This window comes from Ochlerotatus camptorhynchus, unplaced genomic scaffold (genome assembly GCF_037179485.1).
Source record: "Ochlerotatus camptorhynchus isolate MF236.1 unplaced genomic scaffold, CSIRO-AGI_Acam_v1.1 ptg000307l, whole genome shotgun sequence".
Classification (NCBI taxonomy): Eukaryota; Metazoa; Arthropoda; class Insecta; order Diptera; family Culicidae; genus Ochlerotatus; species Ochlerotatus camptorhynchus.
The window spans coordinates 3,435,820-3,460,404 of NW_027040795.1; the positions used below are offsets into that span (position 1 = coordinate 3,435,820).

General features: G+C 42.4%; 3 protein-coding genes across 3 annotated transcripts; 1 reads left to right on the top strand and 2 right to left on the bottom strand.

Annotated features, from left to right (window-relative positions):
* Positions 1–218: 218 nt before the first annotated feature.
* Positions 219–1,756, bottom strand: LOC135707322 (uncharacterized). Its single transcript, XM_065229125.1, has 2 exons — positions 754–1,756; positions 219–461 (listed from the first exon to the last, which is right to left on the bottom strand). Exons 1-2 carry the CDS (start codon positions 1,672–1,674, stop codon positions 339–341), a joined length of 1,044 nt encoding a protein of 347 aa, XP_065085197.1. The 5' UTR covers positions 1,675–1,756; the 3' UTR covers positions 219–338.
* Positions 1,757–3,017: 1,261 nt separating this feature from the next.
* Positions 3,018–3,614, bottom strand: LOC135707304 (uncharacterized). The gene has a single exon (XM_065229106.1). It carries the CDS (start codon positions 3,612–3,614, stop codon positions 3,018–3,020), a length of 597 nt encoding a protein of 198 aa, XP_065085178.1.
* A 14,932-nt stretch (positions 3,615–18,546) lies between these two features.
* LOC135707305 (transcription factor Ken 2-like) lies at positions 18,547–22,759 on the top strand. The gene is made up of 2 exons (XM_065229107.1): positions 18,547–18,973; positions 22,527–22,759. Exons 1-2 carry the CDS (start codon positions 18,547–18,549, stop codon positions 22,757–22,759), a joined length of 660 nt encoding a protein of 219 aa, XP_065085179.1.
* Positions 22,760–24,585: the final 1,826 nt, after the last annotated feature.

Sequence of the window (24,585 nt, forward strand, 5' to 3'; positions counted from 1 at the left end):
CTCTACGAAGGTTGGCCTATCGCTGGATATATAAAGGGGAGCATGGAACGTAGCCAAAACGTTGATGGTATCTTCTGTTGCGTATGCTTTGAGTGACTTGTCTGATTTATACTGGACATTTAAAACCCCGCTGCTATAGCTGCCGTGTGAAATCAGCTCCTCAAACATTTTCTCGGTGAACGTATTCACTTGCGCACCGGAATCAATCATGAATACGCATTGCATACCTGATACCTTCGCAGTGATAGTAGCGTCGCTTCTCCCAATATACTGGACATTGGAGCTGGTACACGCAACCTGTGTATATACATAATGAGATACATCATCTTACAAATTATTTACTTAGATACCTGTGCAACGTTCTCGAGAATAATCCCTTGAACTTGATTTGATAGCATTTGAGGGCCAACTATAGATTTTGAAACAACTTCCGCCACAGTTTGTGCAGGTTCCGAACGTACCTGTAGGAAGATGTGTTTACTATTGATAAGATTGTTTTATTTAACATTGCCTTTTTGAGATACCTTTCAAATACATAGTAAATAACGGAAGTGTTATATATTTAATTTTTTTATTTAAATTTTTTTTTTTATTTATTTATTTATTTATTTATTTATTTTTTTTTTTAGAAGCAATGATTATTAAATTGTATTTTTATCCATTTTTTTTTTTGGTTTCAGAACATTGTGCGTTAATGATATTTCAAAGAAAAGAATAAAAAAAATCAGCTTAAAATTCAGTCGATTCACTTACTGATTCAACAGAAACCAAGTCATCTTTCACTTCTTCAATTGCTGCTATCTTCTTCGCAGTAGTCTCCAACGACTCCGTTGCTTGTCGCTTCATACCATGACCTCTACCACGAGAGAGACACGCTCGCTGAATGTGACCAAGAATCCCGCAGTTGTTGCAGTTCTTTTCTCTGTGACCACAAACATCAGCCTCGTGATATATGCTGTTACAGCGCCAACATTTCTCCTTAGATGTGTAACGAAACGATGAACCACCACTAGCGTAAGACTCCTTAGGTGTGTAACGGAACGATGGACCACCACTAGCGTAAGGTTGTCTGCCACGTAGAGTTCGACTGCCTCCTCTCATTGATCTGTTTACGTGATGCTGGAAACCTCTCTGCGATGTATAATGACTCGTGTTCCTCGGAAAAGATGCACTAACGGATGCTACCACTCCTTGCTCGACATTCCGGTACTTTTTACGGACGTATTCTTCGTTCAATTTAATGGTTTCAATTTCGCGTACTTTATCGATCAGGTCTGTGAAACACTTATTGCGACTCAGCATTTTTAGTGCAGTCGTTCGGACATCTCGGTTTATGGCATGCTCGGCGATTGTTGCGACGATCTGTTCGAATTCTTTTGAGCCATCGAACTCGCAGAGTCTAGCCATTGAGCCAACCCGATTTATGTATGATAAGTCGGACTCATCTGGCTTCTGCGTCAACAATGCTAATTTACGCCTTATTAGCATTACATCTGATCCCGATCCAAAGTAGGATTTGAGCCTGGACATTGCATTCGTGAATGGAAAATAGTCAACATTCGGATCTTCATTCGACGACCTAGTGTTCTTGAAGATTTCAAGAAGTTTTGCACCGGCCTTAACCTTAAAAATTGTGAACTTAGTGAGTTCATCCTCCACTCCTGCCAATGTCATTGAGTCCACAAGAAGATCTTTCCAAGCTTCAAAACACTGGCGATGAATCTCACCGTCATCCGCAGGTTTGCATTCGGGTATGTTCACCGAGGCAATGGAGAGCTGATTAATGGACGTGTAGAACCTGGACTCTTCCAAGTGTGGTACAGCTGTCATTCTCCGAGTGCTGGAAAACCGGGTTTCCCTGTCAAAATCGGATCCATCAGCCTCTTTATCAGCTTGGTTAGCTAAGAGTTCCTCGTTGATTCGCTGACTTTGTTCGAGTTCTTCCATGAGCTGTGTGTTTTTAGCCTTTTCAGCTGCCAGTTCACGGGACAGATCTTTCATTTTATATTTTTTCTTCTGTTTCTCTACCGGAGGGGCGTTAGCATTTTCAACCGGTGTTTCACGTGTCATATCCTTCATCCTATAACCTTGTTTCTGCTTATTCTGCGTCTGCATTCGTTTCGCTGTAATTCACAATAAAAAACATTTTTTTTTGTTTAGTTTCCGCGCATTTTATTTAAGGGCTGAGGCCGCATCGCTCAACCATTTTTTTTTTTTTTTTTTTTTTTTTTTTTTTTTTTTTTTTTTTTTTTTTTTTTTTTTTTTTTTTTTGCTAAGCCGATTCACTCATGCAATGCTGTATTTGGGACCGCTTCGCCCATACATTTTTCATACATAAATGTGCTAAGACCGCTTCGCTCGCACTAATTTAACAAAGCTTTTTTTTTTTTTTTATCGGCGATAATTTTTTGCTGACCAAACAATTAATTTTATTCACAATTTTCACTCTACTTACCTATCGGCTCCGCCATGTCGTATCCGAGGTCGTATCCCACGTTGAAACGCACGTCCTGCTTTCATGAAATAAGCACACAGAATGAATCCAATTCGCATCTCAGTTATGTGACCGAACATTCCGGAAATGCTGCCAAAACGCATAGGCTTTGCGTTAATTACATGCCTGGTTGCCAAACATGATACCGTGAGCGTTTGGGTTGTGCTTACATTTAACCGTGTTGTTATTTTTTATTTAAATATTCAATTCTGTATAATAAATATGTACCTGGTTTTATCTACAATATATTTTAGAGTTCAACTACGATTTCTGTATCACTACACCTGGTTGCCAGATATGGAGCACAAGATGTGCCGTAGGTGACGGTGTTCAAACAGTAGGTTCTCAGTGGCTATGACTCTTTTCTCCGCCTAGTAGCTTGATCGTCCGGATGAACCAAAGCCTTACGATACATTTTCTCCACGTCTGCTTTCATGACAATTCGAAACGAGAGTTGATGACGATGAATCGTTGGTCCTGTTAATAGAATGTCGTTCAAGAAGAACTGGTTGCTGCTTTTGGCCTAGCCGTTGAACACGACTCTTATATTGGTTGTAGATGAATCGAGACGATGAATTGCGTGATGGTGCAAGAAAAACTGGGGCAATGCGACGGGCGTCTTAATCTTCTCCATATGCCCGAGCTGTTGGTTCTCGTCCATGAACTGCACGTAGCTTGTATGAAGAGCATTTTCGTTCCGAAAGCGTTTCTCCACAGCGGTGAGTCTTCGAGCGGCCATTGACCATGTCTCCCCGATGAGAGGTACCATCTCTTGGCGATCTGGTAGACGGACCACATAGCGTCCCTCAGCGTTGCGGGTGTGGGTTTTGGCAAATTGAGCTTCACATAATTGTTCTTCGGCCGTGAACGTCTTGCCGTGGTCGAAGTCTTCCACTTTCCAGAATCTCTTCACTTGAGTGACTAGGCTGCCAAGAATGGACACCAGACACGTAATTTGAGCGGGTGTGCTGGTAGGAACTTTGTATTGAAGGGTGGTCTTCTGTAGAACCGGAAGGTTGTCATTGAACGAAATTTTCTCCGCTAGCAGCAGGATCGAGAACAGCTCAGCACCAACGATGAGGTTAATGCCGTGACTCACGTTGAATTGAGGATCCGCCATCGGTAGATGCTCAGGGATCTTTCAGGTGCTAATCTCTACTGTCTTTGTTGGCAGACAAACGGCACCAATCATTCTAAATTATAATTTTATCTGAAACGAGAGGAGAATTGTACTGTCACTGTATAGCGAACGTTTACTAGCTTGTCCGATGCCTCTCACTGGACGACCTACTAAAGAGAGGCGGTTTCAAGCTGCGCAAGTGGAGCGCGAAACATCCTAGTATCCTGGAACACTTTCCAGACGAACTCAAGGAGGATCAACCGTCACTAGAACTTGATCGCTTCTCATCCATCAAAACACTTGGTCTCTTATGATCCCCGAAAAACGACGATTTTGCGTTCAAAGTTCCTGATCTTCCACAACTACAACGAGTTATCAAACGCATTGTCCTGTCGGAGATGTTGCAGCTTCAGCTCATCGGTCCGGTAGTCGCCACCGCTAAGATGTTCGTTCAGCGGCTATGGCAGCTCCAACTGAATTGGGACGATGGACTTCCGCAGACTCTTCAATCTTGTTAGTTGTCCCTTTGAGAATCGGTCTGTGTCATCCGAGATCTTCGTATATCACGATGAGTATTCAGAGATGATGCAGTCAGGCTGCACTGCTTTGTTGACGCTTCTTCGAATGAATACTGAGCATGCATTACGTAGTATCCCAAGGGCCAACCGCCACGCGAACAAGCAATCTTCTCATAGTAAAATCACGGGTCGCTCCAATCAGCGGCTCTTCCACGCGACGTTTGAAACTCTGTGCAGCCGTTCTGGGAAGTAATTTGACAAACTGCATCCGTAAAACCACGAAGTTTAAAGCCAAAATCACCATCTGGTCGGACTCGACGATCGTTTTGCACTGGATCAACTCCCCGCCGTCATCGTGGAAAATATTCATATCCAATCGAAGAGCAGAGGTCCTCAAAACCACAGAAGGCTCCCAATGGCGTCACGTTCCAACGCTGTAAAACTCTTCCGATTGAATTTCTCGCGGAGTACAACCCAAGGACATCAGCGATGATGCACTTTGGTGGTATGGGCCACCATACCTGTTGTCATAACCTCGACTGACATACAACAACAAACTGTCAAGCAGCGGCCGATGGTCGCACTCGTTTGTGTCACGTTCGATGATTCGCTGATTCATGACTTTTCGCAACTGTCTCATCTTCTTAAGATTGCTTCGTTCTGCCTTCGTTTCGCGAAGAATTACCAATTGTCGAGCCATGCTCGAACTTTCGGGCAGATCACACCGATCAAGTACAACAATGCTCTCAAATCTCTCATTCGAGTTGCATATGGATCAACTTTCCATCTGGAACTGCGATATTTACAGAACCACGGCCAAGAGTTTTTGACTCTGCGAAAAGCAGACTTCAAATCTCCGCTCAAGGACATTGACGTGTTGATCGACGAGTAAGGGCTTGTTCTATGAACGGCCGCCTAGTGCAATCACCTGGCACCTTCGACAGTCACTTTCCGATCCTGTTACGTGATGATCATCATCTCTCAAGGTTGATTGCCAGATCAATTCACTTGACTACTGCGTGCGTCAATCCGTTGAGGCAACTTTGTTAATCGAGTCGGTCGCGTTCGTCGGCGCTTTCGTTGGCGCGTTCCGCGAGATACAGGAGATGCGACTGAAGTCTAACGAATGGGCTAATAAGTGCCTAAAAAAGGGCATCGAGTTCCAGTTTATTCCCCGAGAGCACCGCATTGTGGTGGGCTGTGGGAAGCTGCGGTGAAGAGCTTCAAGCACCATCTCGTCAGGATCATTGACTCATCAATGTTCCACTTTGACGATTTTCGCATAGCTGCTGCTCAGGCTCAGGCGTTCAAGCGTTCATGAATTCACGACCTTTAATTCCACTTTCCAATCATCCTGAAGACCTTTCCGTGCTCACTCCTGCATATTTTCTGGCTCCCCGGGCCAGACTACTGAAGCATTCCCATTAATCGCCTATCCCACTTTCAGACGACGCAGCGAGCCACGAACGACTTATGGAACCGCTGGTCTAAAGAATATATTGGCCTGCTGCATCAGCGTCCAGCTAAGTGGAGGAAGATCCCTACCGACCTCGGGATCGGTCGCTCCACCCAAACATTGGCCTCCCGGACGCGTTGTAGCGGTCTACTAAAACAATGACAACATAGTACGGGTAGTGGATGTCCACACTCAAACCGGAATTCGTCGTTGTGCAACAACAGAGCTGTGTCTGCTACCGATTTATGAGATTTCAGGTGACACAGCAGCTGGGGTCGACCGATTTAACTCAGCTGACCGATGAACCTTCTTTATCTTCTGTCGGTTGAATGCTGTGCTTTAACGGGGGGCCGAGATGTTGTGGATCTTGATACTTACCTGATCATCTAAATAGAATTCATTGCATTTGAAATTATACGAGTATTAGTTCTTAAGCCATAACATTCTAGGATAAGAGTTAGTGCTCATGTCCCAACCGTCAGTGGAAAATGGAGCATCCTAACCGAACTGTCAAAGATCGAAGTAATCAGGAGACACTACCCTAGTAACCTTTTTGTTTGAAGATATCAAAAAGTGCACACTTGACATTCGTTATCAAACTTTCGTCCTGTACAGACTCAAAATATAGTTCTTTCTTAATTCAAACCACTGTTATAAATTTTAAAAGTTATGGGCGATACATACAGATAATCCGTAATCGGGATACCGCAATTCTCCGGTACCGGACACGAGAATTGGAAGTTTAGAGTTGAGAACCTCCTGAAATCGACTGGTGCATCCTGCTGGATGCGGTGAAGAAAGATGCAACAACCGTAACGGCTGAAGGAGCGACGTTTCAAGACATAGATGGAAAGGCAACGGATGTGATCATCTCCGTCATCCACGATGATTTACTGGATTTGATTCGAAAAAAAGAAACAGCCAAGGAAATTTGGAGTACTGTGGAAGGAATCTACTGCAAGAAGTAAGTTTCGTCGTTAACGCTTATTCGCAAGCAACTCGCAAAGCTGAGAATGGCCGAAGATACATCAATCAATAAGCCATTTGAACACTTTCGACTAGATTATTCGGAAACTGAAGTCAGTAGGAGTAAAACTAGGAGAAAGTGATCTGGTTTCGCAGCTGTTCGTTACCCTCCCAGCCCGTTAGTCACAACGTTGGAGAACCTCCCAAGTAACATTGCTGGTTTTATCGTGGTTTTATAGCATTCTACAAGTCTAAATCATGGCCTACAGATCCCTCATAAAACCAAAATTGTTACTTGCGCTTGATGAAGATAAGTAGACCGCTCGAGAGAGTTTATTGGCAGAAGAAATGAAGAAATCTTACCGAATGACCAATGAGCTCAAAGAGAAGCCGTCAGCGTTTATTGGAATCAAACAGAAACCCCGGAGGTTCAGAGGTAAATGCAATCGGTGTCACAAGAAAGGACATATGGCTAAGAACTACAGAAAGGCGGAAAGGCTGTTGCGTTCATGGGTGGTAGGTCATCTGAAAGCGGTGATCGAAGAAAGGTTACCTACAAGCTGGACTCTGGATCTAGTGAACCAGAAGGGATATTTCGAATCTCTTGAAAGGACGAAGAATCCCATCATTATTTGTGTTGCAAAAGATGACCTGTCCATAACAACTTGGCACTAACGAAGTCGAAAGCCTAGGTGTTCAGTGTACCGTAGACAACGGTCTCTATGTACCAGATTTGCGAGCGAACCTTCTATCGGTGAAAAAACTGACAAGAGCAGGTGTCAAGGGGTCGTTTAAAGAAAAATTGGCTGAGATGAACCACACTGGTGAGATTGTAGGTATGTGTCCTCTCAAAGACGATTTCTACAAACTAGACGTTTACCTGGAGTATGAAACTGCAATCCTGTGCGTAGCTGATTTGTGGCACCGCAAGCTAGGTCACCTTGATACAAAATCTGCGGAAACTAACGGCAATGGTAGCAGGTATGGCCTTTGAACAAGGTAAACTTGATTTTTGTGATACTTGTGTTCTCGGGAGGCAGTGCTGAGAACCATTCAACGACACACGAGTAAGATCTGAAAGATCGTTAGAACGCGTTCACTCTGATGTTTGTAGACCGGTTACGCAAAAAGCTCGGTACATCGTCTGGTGATTTTACACACTTCGCAGTAATTTTATCAATAAAAAAAAATCAGAGGTATTCGAAAAGTTTCGAAACTATGAAGCGATGGTTTCCGCTGCAACGGGCCACCGAATCTCGAAGTTTACCGTGGATCAGGGCAGAGAATACTGCTCAAAGGACCAGGTACGATTCTATTCCGAGAAGGGTATCCAGATAGAACCAACTGTTGCATATACTCCACAGCAGAATGGAGTCTCCGAGAGGACGTTAATCGAGAAAGTTCGTATGACGCTGATAGAGCCCTATACACCAAAACGTATCGTGAATGAAGCTGGGGTCTATCTCATGAACCTAAGTCCGACCAATGCTGTTTCGTAAAGCAAAACTCCTATCGAGATGTGGACGAATCAGAAGCCTGATATGACAAAGCTCAGAGTGTTTGCAGCTAGGCATACGCATGGGCTCCCACTCAGCAGCGGAAAAGCTAGATTCGTATAGTCAGTTATCAGTTATGGTCGACCAAATGGGTACAGGCTGTGGAATATGAAGATCTAGAGCTTGTTTGTAGCACGAGACGTAAAATTTGACGAAGACAATTTTCCGTTTAGGTCCAAGATTAACGCAGAGCCCGAGCCCACCTTGTTTGCGGCTCCTTACGATTTAACAAAAGAAGCGGATGCTGATGTTGCAGCAAATCTACCAGACACTAGAAGATTCGAGCAAGAGGGGCGAGAATCAAATGAAGATGTCGAATCAGATGGTCAAGAGGATGTCGAACCAGATACTGCTTTCAACACACCGGCCGCGCTCCACAGCAAGACGACACTTAGTGAAGCTTCAAATACTGCGCTCCCTTCGTGCTTTGAACGTAGATCAAGTTCGGTTGAAACTTCTACGAGGTCTTGCGAACGGGAGCGCCCGTTCTGCGGTAAGTCAAATACGATGTTGATTGGAACAGAAACTGCTGCTCAATCTTCATGTGCTCTAGATGGATGATACCTTCGGTCGAGCTGACAAGACATGCTGGTTGGAAACTGTGAAAGATGAACGTTTGGCGACTTGTGAAGCGTCCTGAGGGAATCAAGCCGTTGCAATCAAAATGGGTATTTCGAATCAAAGATGATGACTTTGGCAACCCCATCCGCTACAAAGCTCGTTTGTTCGCTAAAGGATTCCAATAGAAGGCTGGCGTGGACTATGCTGAAACATTCGCTCCAGTAGCTAAGCTGAGCACCATAAGGACAGCACTTGCAGTGTTTCACGTCCTTCAACTTGATGTCAAAACTGCTGTCAATACTCCTATATGGTGAACTAAGAGAAGATGTGTTTATGGCAGTTCCAAAAGGAGTAGAAGCTCCAAGAAATATGGTATACAAACTAGCGAAACCGTTAGATTGTATTAAGCAAAGTCCTCGATGCTGGAACGAGAAGTTGAACTGTCTGATGCTACGGTTTGTATACCAGGGTGAGTCGCGACAAAATACACTACGTGATTGTGTACGTGGATGATCTACTCCGGATGGGAGACAACATTTTTATGATAGATCAACTGAAGAAAACATTCTCGCTGAAATTCGAGATGTGTGATTGTGAAGAAGTTAGACATTTCCTTGGCATTTGAATTGGCTATGATTGAGAAAATGGATTTATTATGCGCCAGGTGGTCATTGACAAACTTCTGACGAAATTTGGAATGGAAAAGTGCAAGCCTGTGAAAGTTCCGATGGAGAAGGGCCTTGCGTTTCCCAAATCGAGCTGTGGTACTGATCAACCGCGAGCATGACGCATAAGTGTTGACTGGATATGCAGATGCAGATTGGGCTTCAAATAGCAGCGATCAAAAATCAATAAGCGGATACCTATTCTAGTCAGTTGGGCAAGCAGTAAACAATAAACTATGGCAATGTCATCAAGCGAGGCAGATTACGTGGCACTAAGAGCTGCGGCATCCGAAGGAATCTGGCTGAAGGACATCTTGGAGGACTTAGGTGTACTGCTAGCTGAATTTCGCATAGACATCCACAAAGGCCCTCGAAGCTTTACGATTCCGTGCTGCCTGAGAGCCTTGCAATGATGGATCAAACTGGACTCCTGAAGCTGAAAATTGTCGTGAATCCTGTGGTTGGTAGTTATGAGTAGCTGTCCAATGAGCTTGCGGTTGTTGAGCCTCGTTTCCTCTTGAAGCTGTCGTTGATGGATGAATTTGAGGTCGATAGAATTGGTCTTCGAAAGCAGGCGGTGGACCTGAGCAAAGTCTGAGATCAAATTGAAATCTAAATTTGATGTTGTGATTTCGATGATAATGATTACTTAGGTTGCTGTCGTTTTGCTTCTCACATTGAAAACTATTTCCGCTATCAGGGAGACTCAATCTGAAATCTCAATTTGATATCAATTTTTCCTGTTGATACCAATACAAGTATTCAATTTGATGTTATGCTAAGGCAATGAAAACAAACCCGCAACAACATATTTTTCAAGAGCAAATGTACAGTAAAATTAAAACAAAAAATGGTATCAAATGTGTCAATTGCGTAAACTGAAATCAAATTATGATTTCAGTTTGATTTTGATATCAAAACTTGATTTCAATTTGCTGTCATTTTGATGCTGGACTTTGCTCGGGGAGGGGGTCGTATATGAAGTTCTGGAATCGGTACTGGTGGCTGGCGGTGCTGATTATCTGAAATAACAGCTGGCAGCGGCTTGCGGAATGGGTCCACTGGATATGGTGCCGGTGGACGACGGAACAGGTCTGCTGTCACTGGAGGCTCCTGTATACGGCTTCTTCCCGATCTTGAATCGACTTTAACTGGCTCTCGAAGTGTTGATCGTTGATTAGGAACAAAGCCCTGTAGAGTTGATCGTGGTTCTGCTTGCTCTCCTGTCAGTGCCTGTTGAACGACTCGTTGCGGTTGATCATCGTACATATCTTCTTCAACAAGGCCGAAATCATAATCTTCACCACATTTTTCCGTATATCTCAATCAACCTCGAACTTTAGAAATCTCCTCGGATCCAACGTCATCATCACTCACCACAGTTCCATCGTCGTCGTCATCTTCTTCGTCAATGATTCGGTATTTCTCGTCCAGGAACCTTTGCTCCAACTGCTTCTGCTCTTCCAGCTTCTGCAACAGTCGATCAACCTTGCGTTGTTTGCTTCGATTACTGCTTGCCTTTCCGCTGGTCTTCGTTGACCTCATAACGTTGGGGGTGGATCTACCGGATGAATCTGCTGGAGCACTGGTCTCTGCTGCACTGGATTACTTGCGCCAAAATACACGTGTGGATGACACTGTGGGCACATCCAGGAATAATTCGCTATGTCGTGACTTACTTCTACACAAGAAAAATGATACCACTTGTCGCAACCATCACACTGCACCATTCTACTATTGTCACGTTCATTACACAATTCACAATGACTGAACCGAGTAACCCAAAACGTTTAGGTTCGGATCATAACGCGCGTTGGGTTTCGCGTAAACTACATCGTTCATCGACCAGACGGGAATGTCTACGACGTGGGTACCAGTATGCATTTTGGGTTTGGCTCCCTTGGTTTGAGCCTTTTTTAAGATTGACAACGTCAAAATTTACCTGAGAACTAGGAAGGTGTGGAACTCCTTTTACCGCAGCTGCATTGCACATTGCGCCTGATACCGTTGAGCCCTTCGCTTCGCGTTACTCGTTGGTCACGATTGTGAGGCTTTTGGTTCTGGTAACTACATCTGCATCGGTTGCCGGAATTTACTTATCTACTGCACCACCGATCGTACCAGTAGCGAAAAGTTGGCTCACATCACCCATGGCAGAACTCAATTCCGACCTTGAAAAGAGTTGATGATTTGTGTGACATCCTCGATGTTCTTACACACTTAGAAATTATCACCGACTTCGGTAATTTTTACCGAAATCTGAACAGCTGAACTGTTTGGTAAAATTTATGCAATTCAATTCAATTGTTTTTCCGCTACACACTTAGAAAAATTGATGTAAATTTAGGTGCTCTGAGACTGACATATACGAGCGTCAATTTTGACATAGAATTGATTCAGAATAGACGCGAAATTCAGCTCAATCAAACGTACTTTCGAACTTTTCAGTCTAGGAGCACATAGTTTTATACGACATATTTGTTTACGTCTCATCCTTTATGTCAAAAATGGATTCCGTCACGTGTAAGATTAAGTATTTCTGAGTGTGTACTTTGAAACTAGATCTTCATCTTCTTGCATGAAATTTGCAAATAATCCAAGCCTGAAGTAAAATACGAACAAACTCAACCTACTATAAAAAGATAACCATCCAAATAACAATTGGAATTTCATCGTGGTCTTGTAGAATATGATTTTAACATTCTCCTTGCTTCAATAAAACATGCAATGTTACTTGTGCACAAATTATATTAAAAATCCACCGCATTAAAATCATGCTCGTCATCTCTAAAAATATTCGGAAAATAATTAAATCAAACACGACTACTCAAACCAAGTATATTCCCGTTAATCAAGAGTACATAGAGACAAGTCTCTCGCCTGCGAGCAATTTTCAAACCCTAACTGAATCCCAACACCGATGATTTCCATCGAAAATCCTCGACTAATCCGCAAAACTTTGTAGCAAACAACCCACCAAGGCCTCATCTGTGCAGAATCCATCAAATTTTCATTCATTATTAACCAGCTTTGCCGGGGCGCCTCTGACTCTCGCTCCCATTGAATATGCTGCCTGAGAGCGACTTCAATAATTTATGATTAATTTTCCGAAGCACAATCACAACATATCAAATTCGAGTTTCCATTTCCCCGCAATAGCTTGACTCAGCAAATGGCCATGATGTCGGTCACCAGAAGTGCTGACTGGTGCTCTGCGTAGCACCAGCTACTATTTGTTAGGGTTTTTGGATTGAACGATCCGGCACGAGTCCTACTGGAAGGCATTTCCCATAATTGTACTTCAAAACCAAAGCCAAACACAACAACGTATGGTGCACAATGGCTGCGCTGCCGATTTCCTGCACTGACCCGGGGTGGCCGGCTGACATTCATTGTCGCTTTACGACCGCACTTTTGATTTGACCCCCACTAGGAGGACCCGAGCAATCGTCGTTAGTGGAGTGCCCCAGTAAATCACATCACTCCTAACCATCTGACAGTCGAGAGATGTGGAGGGTGGATGGAACGATGAACGCAACATGCATTCTGGCCCACCCACACTCTCAGCGTACCAGAGAGTGGCCATTCGTTCAAATTTACGATAACTGTAACTATTTTAATTTTAGTGGTCGATGTCCAGAGCAGGTCAATCCCGGCGCTCAGTCAGCAAACTTTGGTTTTATATTTGCCCATTTTAATTAGAGGCGAATAAATTCGTTCAACATACCCGGAGTAGTAGTTGTCGTTGTGGTTGTGTCCTAAACCACCGAACATTGGGCCCGTAAAATTGCCTGCCGGTTGAGGTCCCCAGGGAGTATCTCCGGAAATGTCCTCTAAAGTGCGGTTCATTAAGCCGACATAATGGTCGACACCGGCTGCAGCTGCAGCGATGATGATGATAGATCCAAGCATAGAAATCCATTATACCCCATTAAACTATCGTCGAATTTATTAACTCCCATTTCGGTGACATCCGGCTGGTAAATTAGATGTCCCAAAAACTTGTCGAATTTCGACACTGATGAGATCCCGTCTCTTCAATGTTTCCGGCGGGGAAAAATGCAAAGCAGTCCTTTGAAATGATGTAACGTTTCCGTTTCCGAGTAGACATCAGTTTTCCCCAAAGAGCGACCGGATGAGTATGTATGTGTGTGTGTATGTGTGCAACCCACGAAAGTAACACACTCCTTTCCGATATCCATCACGTTTTGGTCTAATGTTCTATTAGCAATCCCACCCGGTTCCAACTTACCCCCAATTTGTAGCGTCGAGGAAGCGATACAGATCATGAATATTCTTCTCGTTTTCGGCACACGCTTCTGCACGCCTTTTTCGGTCCATCGCAACGTCGTCGTCAGCGGCGGTCGGAGGATTTCCAACATTAGCAGTCACATCACAGCCCAGCTTCATCTTCATCGTCTCGCATCATTCGGTCTGGCACCATGCACATGTGGTAGTGTGTATCGATGAAAGTTAAAGTGGAGGAATTGTTCAGGGATGAAGGAGGTGACCGTGGATTGGCCGTAAAGGCTTTAACTGAATGGCAGGACATGTTTTTGGCTCAAAAAGTTGTTGAATATTACACCGAATTAGATTCGCATGTCAAATAGATCATTCCATCGGTTATATAGTATAAGGTTGATGGAATATATTCAGGATTTATATGGAAAGTTCTTGAACATTTTATTATTTTTATGAAAATCCGTCTTGAAAATTTTGTATGCTACTAAACTTTGAAAATTTCGTCCTTTCAAACCAGTTGAATCGATTAGCAGTCACTTAACCCTTCAGTTTTAAGTCAGTGTTAAATGTTTCAGGGTCAATTCGTTTCAGCAAGGTAATTCTGATGCTCATCTCTCTGGATTCCCATGGAATAAATGTTAGTACGTAGTAGTAGTAGCAGTTTGAATTTTGCTCAGAATTGTCTTGAATTTCTCCTCAGAACAATTATAAACAATTTAATTCAAACTCGAATAATGCAAAACATCCTACGTGCACATTTACTACTACATTGACGCTTTCGTTTGACACACAAAGCCATTTCTTGCTGTTTTATTTTCCAAATTAGCTATTAAAAACTAGCTTCTTCCATCGAACTGTGTTGTGAAAATCGCCGAATATGGCTTATCATGATCGTGACGATCCGAATAGAAAGTTGTTGAAGAGCATCGATCGATGTACTAAGGACCTTTTCCAATGAAATGCTACTTTAAGTTTTGCTCTGAATTCCATTGCGATGCTCTCAGAATTAAAAAAAATGATCATCAGGAATTCCTTAAAACTTTTCCAATGAGATTCATAAAGTTTGAACACGAAAAAATCTGGTCACGAAAATCCTGTTGGGGTTTAAAAATGCGTTTTATTTTTCATAGTTCAATGTAACAGCTTAGTAGGTATTATGCTTATTTCAAGACCATTGTTTCAGTCTTCCTTCTTACCAAAGGCCATTGCTCGAACTTTTTTTCGTACACAGCCCATCATCTTTTGCACGAGTCTTGTTCCCACTTGTTTGGCTGCCAAATTCCATTTCCGCTACAAATCCTTAAGGTCAATTGCAGTTCCACCTTTTTCTTCAGTATGAGCTTCACAATAGTATTTAAGTATGTGCTTCACTAGTATGGGACCTCTCTTAGCTCAGTTGGTAAAGGCGCAGCTACAAAGCAAGACCATGCTGGAGGTGGCTGGGTTCGATTTCCGATCCGGTCTAGGAATTTTTCGGGTTGGAAATTTTTTTCGACTTCCCTGGGCATAGAGAATGATTGTACTTGGCACACAATTATACTAATGCAGAAATGGTACAGGCATCGAAAGCTCTCAGTTAATAACTGTGGGAGTACATCTAGAACACTAAGTTGAAAGCACGCAATAATATGCGATATGCAATAAGCTTGAAATGCGAAGAATAAGAAGAAGCTTCACTAGTATTCTTCAATTGGCCTTAGTTCCAGAGTATTGGCCGGATTCATCTCCTCGGGAACCACTATGAAGCCATTTTCGCTGTACCACTGTTTGGTGGAATTTGAGTACTAGCAGTTCGGCCAAAATAGGTAATCCACCTCATGCTACTCCAGAAAAGGCAGTCTCTTCCGCCGGTACTTCTCTTGGATAATTTGCTGGTTCATGGTCCCAGAAGTAACGAAAGTTTCGCTTTTCAGCCCACAACTGCAGATTACTTGCCACACAATGAACTTTTTGGGGAATTTTGGGCCTTATTACGGGTTTCACTATACGGTAATAAGGAAGTGATACTCAGAATAAGAGCCGTGATTACCGTACAAATCAAATGGGCATCACTTCACCGTGGCGACAAGTGACAAGTTTTCACCGTGAAGTGACATCCGTAATAAGCCCCTTTGGCTTCTTTTTGATTTTACATTGTTCCGAGGCACTTTTCCGGTCAACCGAGGTATAAAATTCCTGCCCAGAAATTTGATCGAAAACTTCAAGGAGTGGATTAACCGGGATTTTCGTTTTGAGCGTACAGGATCGAATCGGAATGAACTCCTTACACTCTTAGCTTGATTCAGGAAAGTTAAAAAAAAAAATGCATAAAAAATGCCATAATGGCAGAGATTTTAATGTGTCCGGATTTTTTTGTAATGAACTATTGCTAAGGACTTTTTTTTCCAATGGAATACAGTTTAAAGTTTAAAGTGTAGCTCTAGATTCCTATTTGTCGTAGACCTATTTGTTGTTCCCTATTTAATTTCATCAATCCTCTTTATAAAACTCATAACGTACATCAACAATTATCACTCAATCTAGAAGGCCCATGGCCTGCTCTCATCAAAGCATATACACAGCTCACAGGATCATGTTTCTTCCACCGTTCCCATGTGAAGTAAACGCGCAAACGTAAATGACTCACAGCCCGGAGCCACGATAGTGCCCCTTGCATCGGTAACCGCGACCACTTGGAATGACATACAATTCTGAGAAATGCATTTTTATACTCCAATTACTCCAAAATTATGCTCCCGCTTTTGAACTTGGACATGCACCTCTGATCCGTCTGAACTTAAGCTGTTGGCAAAAGGATATCCGCGATCCGATGATTCCTATCTCGTTTGGGTCGAAAAGACCATGCTAGGACTCTAGCGTTAAATGATCGAAGCCTTATAAACAATTAAATATAATTATTCAATACCAGGAAACGGATTATTTATAGAAAAGGTATGCTAAATACATACACATTTTCACTAAATAGAAAAGATCAAACCACACCAGATACATTTCCGGGAAATTTAATTTATGATTCCGGGAGAAACCGATATAAACTTTTAATCTTCTGTGGGAAGTTAGAAAACATTTCCGGGACAAGACGAAACACCATCTGTGAGAGATCTTATAAACTTCCGAAGAAAGACAAAAGATACCTACTTCCAGCGGAAAGCAGAAGCAGAAAGAAGAAGAACCCGCCGTGAAAGGTCAGAAAACACTCCCAAGAGAAGCCAGAAAGTCTTCTGGAAAATGTCGTGAGATTGCTCCACGGGAAGTCAGACTAATATTTGGAGGGAAGTGATAAGAAACTCCCGGGAGGTCAGATAGCCAGAAGAACTTCTTGGGAGGTCAGAAGCCAGAAGAACCTCGAGAGAAACATCCAGTGTTAGTAGGAAATATATATATTTTTTTCCTTTGGTTTGTTTTTTCCGTCGATCTTGTTTTCCGTGCTGAGCATCAATGCTACCGACGTGCCAGGAAGGCAGCTCCCACACCTGGACCCTACCTATCGACCCATCAACTCATGAACCGGGGACCAACGGCTTTACTTCCCATCCGAAGGAAGCCGTGATCAGAGATGTTATGCCTCAGAACATGCCGGTGGCGCCGACTGGGATTGAACCCAGGCCTGCTGGGGTGAGAGGTAATCACGCTTACCACTACACCACCGGCGCCGTTTAGTAGGAAATATAATTTGGGGAAGTTTGGAGATACTTCCAGAGAAAACAAAAAAAAAACATCTGAGAAAACTCGAAAGAAATTACCTTTGGATGTCACTGGAAAGACGGTCTGAATATGTAAATGGTTGAAATCCTCGGTATTATTTCTGTTAAAAATTATTCCGTCTACACTAAACTTAGCTGATAATGAAGACAACCTTAACGGAGAGACCACCTGCCGGCCTGCATGAATTTGAATTTTGACGTAAAAACATTCTCTTGATCAAAGCAACCTCTGAGTATCGATGTCAACATTTGTTTGTTCTTTCGTGGCTGGATGTTCAGTATCGTCTGTGTTGTTGTCAATTTAAATATTCGTCTTCATCTTGGTGATTTTGATGATTATTTTCATTTTACACAAATAAAGCGCTGAAGAACGTGTCTTGTTGATTTTTACACACGCATCAATGTGAAATTTTTACCTCAACCTGAATTGATGATAATATCGAGGTGTTAGACTCTGGGGTCAACAATATTCAAAAGAATCATTTTGCCAGAAATAACCTTGATTATTTTGCTTTTGAGGATCGCTTCTGATTTTTGAAATTTTGGGTTGGATAATCAAACACTGGTGACTACCAACAAACGCGTATTCGATGATTTATAATGAACTCACTTGTTCGTTTCGCTCGCGCATCCAGCGAAGATATTCAAAATGAACGCAATTCATCTACACTGAGTTGAAGCGCTACGCCTTGCGTGTTATTGAAAATGCTAAACAGACACTGCCCGGTATTTTGCGTGTTTCTGGATACTGAAGCACGTTTTATCTGCAAGACGGTTAGGAGCGAAAAGAGGAGGAAACTGATGACGAGGCCCTCTGCTCATCGTCTCATACGCTCGTGTACATTCGGTAAGTTAGCGGCGCCGGTGGTGTAGTGGTAAACGTGATTACCTCTCACCCCAGCAGGCCTGAGTTCAATTCCAGTCGGTGCCGCCGGGAAGTTCTGAGGCATAATATCTCTGATCACGCCTTCTTTCGGAAGGGAAGTAAAAAGCCGTTGGTCCCCGGTTCATGAGTTGATGGGTTGATAGGTAGGGTCCAGGTGTGGGAGCTGCTTGCCTGGCGTCGGTAGCATTGGTGCTCAGCACGGAAAACAAGATCGGTGGAAAACAAATCAAGGAAAAAAATACATTCGGTAACAGCGCCCCCAGTTAAAGCCAGCATGGAACCCGACAGAACGTGGAACGGTATAAACAGAAGCGGAAACAGCAGACCCGCATCTTTCGGGAGAAAAAACGCCGCCTGGAAGAAGTGGAGTGCGACGAAATGGAACTGGTGTGCCGTTCCCAAGAAACACGGAAGTTCTACCAAAAGCTCAACGCATCCCGCAACGGCTTCGTGCAGCGAGCCGAAATGTGCAAGGATAAGGACGGGAGCTTCTTGACGGACGGACGTAAGGTGATTGAACGGTGGAAGCAGCACTTCGATGCGCACCTGATTGGCGAGGAGAACGTAGGCACGGGCGACCAGCGCAATGGAGGAAACGACTACGTCAGTGCAGCAGAGGACGGAACTGATCCAACTCCCACGCTGAGGGAAGTAAAGGATGCCATTCAACAGCTTAAAAACAACAAAGCAGCTGGTAAGGATGGTATAACACCCGAACTCATCAAGATGGGCCCAGAAAAGTTAGCCGCCTGCCTGCAACAGGATCAGGGAAACAGAACAGCTACCGGAGGAGTGGAAGAAGGGGGTAAACTGCCCCATTCACAAGAAAGGCGACCATTTGGAATGTGAGAACTTGAGAGCGATGACCATTTTGAATGCCGTCTACAAAGTGCTATCCCAGATCATCTTCCGTCGTTTATCACCTAAAATGACCGAGTTCGTGGGAAGTTATCAAGCCGGCTTCATCGACGGCCGATCGACAACGGCAAATCCACCAGAAATGCTGTGAATACCAGGTCCAAACGTATCATTTTTTCATCGACTTTAAGGCGGCATACGACAGTACCGACCACACAGAGCTATGGAAAATCATGGACGAGAACGACTTTCCTGGGAAGCTGATCAGACTGATCAAAGCAACGATGGACGGTGTTGCAAAACTGCGTAAGGGTTTCGGGTGAACTATCTAGTTCATTCGAATCTCGCCGGGGACTGCGACAAGGTGACGGACTTTCATGCCTACTCTTCAACATCGGTCTGAAGGTGTAATGCGACGAGCCGGGCTCAACAGCCGGGGTACGATTTTTACGAAATCCGGTCAATTTGTGTGCTTTGCGGACGACATGGACATTATCGCAAGAACATTTGGAACGGTGACAGAACTATACACCCGCCTGAAACACAAAGCAGCAAAGGTCGGGATAAGCTAGAAGAGTATTCGGGAGCATTCAGAGCCGACATTCAGAAAAAAATGTTTCTGGACCATACCGGGAAACACATCAAAGAGAAATCGAAATAATCTTCCTGGAGAAGTTGTCAGAAAATTGAAAGAAACTACCGAGAAGGATTTTCCAGAAGAAATAACAAAGGGAAATAGTTATTGAAGAAAGTTGGAAGATGTTTGCGGTGAAAATAGGAAAAAATTCCGGTAGAGTTGGGAAGTCGGAAGATATTTCTAGGAGAATTCATGACCGTCCTTAAGAAATTAAAAAAAAAAATACATTCGGATGATATAGATTCACTAGATAAAAGATTCTCTCGATCTCCGGGAATTCCCAAGAAGTACCATCCGCTTGAGAAGCCTAAAAGGAGCGGAAAATGCTTTTTTTTATTTACTTTATTTGTTAAGGCGCTGAGCCGAGAACCAGTCAATATTGTTATAATTACAATAAAATAATACTGAGAAACATTGTTTATGAGTGCTTCTTACTCTTCCTGAGAGGTAAATTGAGTTTAGCTTCCACTTTCTGCCATGCCCTCCGCTCCCTTGCTTTTTTCAATTGTTTTTCCTTCAACAGCGCCCGTCCTCTATCCGCTCCTTCTCTGTACAGTCAACTTTACCGAATTTATAGTGGTAATACGCAGCATTCTTGAACTTGAAAACAGGTGGCTGCTGTTTCAGCGATGCTCTCCACTGCACACTGGGTCAGAAATGCAATCTAGCAAAGCAAAATTAACAATTTCGAAACGAAGCTTTTCCGCGACTTGGTGTCTCGGGTAATGTTTCTCATCATAATAAGAACCATCTATTGACATAAACAAATAGTCCAAAACTCTTCCGCAAAGATGGAACCACAATTTAATTGCTTTATCTGACGTTTTGGAGGCATGATGTCTTGGGCAAAGTTGTTTACTTTTACAAAATAAACAACTATTTTTAAGACGTAAAATTTCCACAGCCTACTTATTCCGAGTTATATAGAGTTAAAAAAAATGTCGAAAATATGTTTTTTTTTTCATTCTGTTTCGGTTTTTTTGCTGACAACCATAGAATACTATATTTTTCTCTTATACAAATGCATAAAATAAATAACTTTTGTGAAGAAACATACTGGTCTAAGCTTCGAATTTTAAAGATATTGTTGAAAAACCAAAAAAATACAACAATGTTTGAACTTTAATATCCCCCCAAGGCGCAAACAGTCGCTACCTAAAATTTCAACAAAAATTAAGCAACATTCGATAAACAAAATATCAAAATTTGAGAGAGTTATATTTTGGTGTTTTTGAGATTTTATCATTTTAGTAGTTTTTTTTTTAAAGAAGCATCGATTCTTTTTATTTGAATTTGATGAACGTAGCGTTTTCCTCCGCTATGCAATATGCAGTGATCATCTGCACGGGATCCGCGTCCAGTGCTTTTACGAAATTTTCTTCACCCATAGATGGTTTTGCACTGCCATGTGTGAAGCTGAATCTAAATACTCGTCGTAAGAACGAACTGAGAGAAATGCCTTGGGATTCCTGTCGTAATCTCTTTGGAAATCTACTCAAGATCAACTTTGAATGCTTATTCGAATTCTTCTCAGAATTGTCATGCAAGAAATTCTTTGTAAATATATTTAGAGTTCATCTTTGATTTTTCTTTTGAATTATTTTCGATTGAAGATCTAAGAAAATTTCTTCGGGTTTTGTCATGAAATAAGCTTATAGGCCTTCTCAGAGTTCCACTGAAAATAGTAAAACAATTCGATTAAATTGCTCACTATAAATCCTTTTGAATTCTACATCGAACTATCATGGAATTTTCCTTAAAATTCATCTAAAATTCCCTGAAATTTTACCAAAAGTCTCTTCTCAATGTTTCCTTGAAAATATCATGTGAATTTATTTAAAAGCTTTCCATCAGACTTCTTTTGATAGTTCATATATAGTTCATGATATAGAATTCATGAAAATTTTAGAGCTTTTTTTTTTAATCTGGGGTCATAGAAATATTTCAAAGTTCGATAGTTCGTCAGTAATCTTTAACGCATCTTTTAGCTCGAAATTTCAGTAATTTTAACTCGTAGCTTATAAGAACTTGAGGTTATGGTACAAAAAGTAGAAAGACATAAGATTGAAAGACATAGAGTCAAAAGGAATAAAAGTCTAAGGACAGCTTTTTCCTTTTGTTTTTGTTTTTCAATCTTTTGCTCTTTTGAACTTTTATGATCTACCTTTTATCATCTACCTTTTATCATCTACCTTTTATCATCTTCTTATTCGCATTTCCAAGATTATTGCTTAGCGCATATTAGCGTATTGCGTGCTCTCAGCTTAGTGTTCTAAATGCACTTCCACAGTTATTAATTTAGACCTTTCGATACCAACGCATGAATTTATATACTATGTGGAGTCGATCAGCTTCACGATGCTATCGGTTTTTGACACTATTGTCTTCAATCTGGAAGAACTTGTCATTTGAAGGACTTGGATCTTATTCCGTAAATATTGGTAAGCACGCTAATGGTTCTCTTCTCAAATGGACACCGTTTACCTGATTTACAAGAGGTACTGATGATACATGTGCTTTGAACTTAACAAACTCCTGAACTGACTTTTTGGAGTGAATCAACAGCAAGTGGCAGAAGATGTAAGTGAACAGATCGTTCAGGATGAAAATGTACACGAGCTGTTGAAAAGTAAATTCAGACTCGTCTGCAAGATTCCGAACCTACCTTCTGACTATGCAGCAACAAATCAAGCAAAAATCGGATCTAGCAGTAAGTGATGGCTGCACTGAAACTTTCCAGTGCATCCGTGGCGTATCTCTTGATAAATCGGGTCCAATCTATTCGATCTGAACACCGTTAAAACAATGTACCGACCGACATTTTTGCATACCAACAAATCAAAAATGGTGGGTTGAATCCTAGACCCATTTATCTACCAAAAATCAATTCCATCCCGTAATCATCATCATTATCATCATCATCATCATCATCATCATCATCATCATCATCATCATCATCATCATCATCATCATCATCATCATCATCATCAAAGTCTTCCCATTCCCAATAACGGAGACGATGGACGTGGCAATGGTAGATTCATCCCTGGGCATCGTAGAGGAATCAAACAGCTATGTGTGAAGCATTACTTCTAAGCTAGAGACTAACTTATCACCATCAAAAGAAAAGAAAAAATCAAATGTGACGTACTTCAAGGATACGCATCCTTCTCAACACTCATGGAAACCTAACGCGAATGTGCGGTTTGAATGTAACTTTTCATCACAACGTCTACCACACTGAAACACAATGGGCGATGCAGAATCCAACACTTATACACACACGCATGATCGTTCGCATCCCCGACGGACTACGATGCCAACGCTGAGAAGTACCACTTTCGTTTTCCGGTTGATAATATTTGCCATCAACAGCTTTCTCCCCCACAGCAACACCACCGTCTCGTCTTTCTCCACCGTAGATTTCTGCTGGAATGGGTGCCATGTCATGATTTGATTAAAAGTGGTATTGTACAGTTGCCAGCGTGCGCCAGAATCTGAAATGTCCCACTTCAGCAGGATCCTCTATTTTCCACTCAATTTTTCATGACTACCTGGTCAGTGGCATGCCCAGGTGAACGTGGCAAACTGCACGCCTTCTGCCTTGAAAATCTACTAACACCTCTGAAGCCATCTGCTCTCCCGGTTATTACAGAAAAGTGGATCCACTCGAAATCAAACATGCGTCGCGGTCTTCCGGTTCCAGTTGTTGCTGTTGTCACTGTTGCCATCGACAGCGAAATATGGACCAGTTGAGGAGGGCACGGTTTGCCAAGCTGCCAAGTCGAGTGTGGAACTAGTAAAGAGGAAGCCATCGAGTGTGTGCTTCATTCAGCCACAAGATGCGTTATGTTTGTGCCTTGCTTATATGCTGATTTTCATAAAGAAGTGGGAGGGGGGGGGGATGTCGTAATTCTCATGTGTCCTACTACAGTTTCCTGTGCCTGTGGATCTATGTAGTACCTCCGCTCTAGACAACTAGTCGACATTGTCATCGTTGTTGGCTGGCGTCGTCGTCGTCGTCGATGTTTGTTTTGACTCGAGATTGCCATTGCCTACAAGCCGGTGGATCCGGCCTGATGAGAAATCGATTGCTAAGCTGTCGGATGCTGCTACCATGTCACTCGGTGGTGTAACATTGTTGTGCGCCTGAATGATGACATTCTCGTCATCGTCGTTGCCGTACAGGATGGGGAAAATTTAATGAAAATTAGATTTAAGTTTTCCCTTCGGTGGCCTCGTTCGGTCGGCAGAGTCTGACTATAAATTGAATTCATCAAATTTGAATTAGGGGCTCCGGGAGTTCACTGGCCAGCAAAAGACACGAGTACGCTTTGGGCTCTGGCTTTTGAGTGAGCGTGTTGGTTGCATGAGTAGAACATGTATTGAATATTAATAACCATCCAATATGATTTAGGGTTTAGTTCAAATATCTGTCGCTAAAAAATGTCAACGGGAGTAGAACAATGAATAATAATGTGAAATCGTCAATACTGTATTGATAATAAATTTGATCTATGCGAATGTCTTGAATAACTATACTTTTATTTTACAAGCATCAAACATGATCTAATCTATTTTCTTTTCCCTTTTTTTCAGGTACTGCATGACGCATAATCGATCTACAACAACAAGTTTAAGGGTGACACATCAAGTTAATACAATTTAGAGAACATCCATAAATGACGTTGCATTTTAGGAGAGAGGGAGGAGTTTCAGAAGTTGACATCGGTCATGTATAAGTTTTAGCAAAATACGCTACGAGGTTGGTTCTAAAATTCGTCAAAAATATTCTACGTCATTTATGAATGATCTCATTATCAATGGTATATAATTCTGCACCCAAAATGGCTTTGTACCATTTTAACTTTCATTGGTTTAAATAAAGGTACGGAAATTCTTTTCAGGGCCAGCTACTCTAT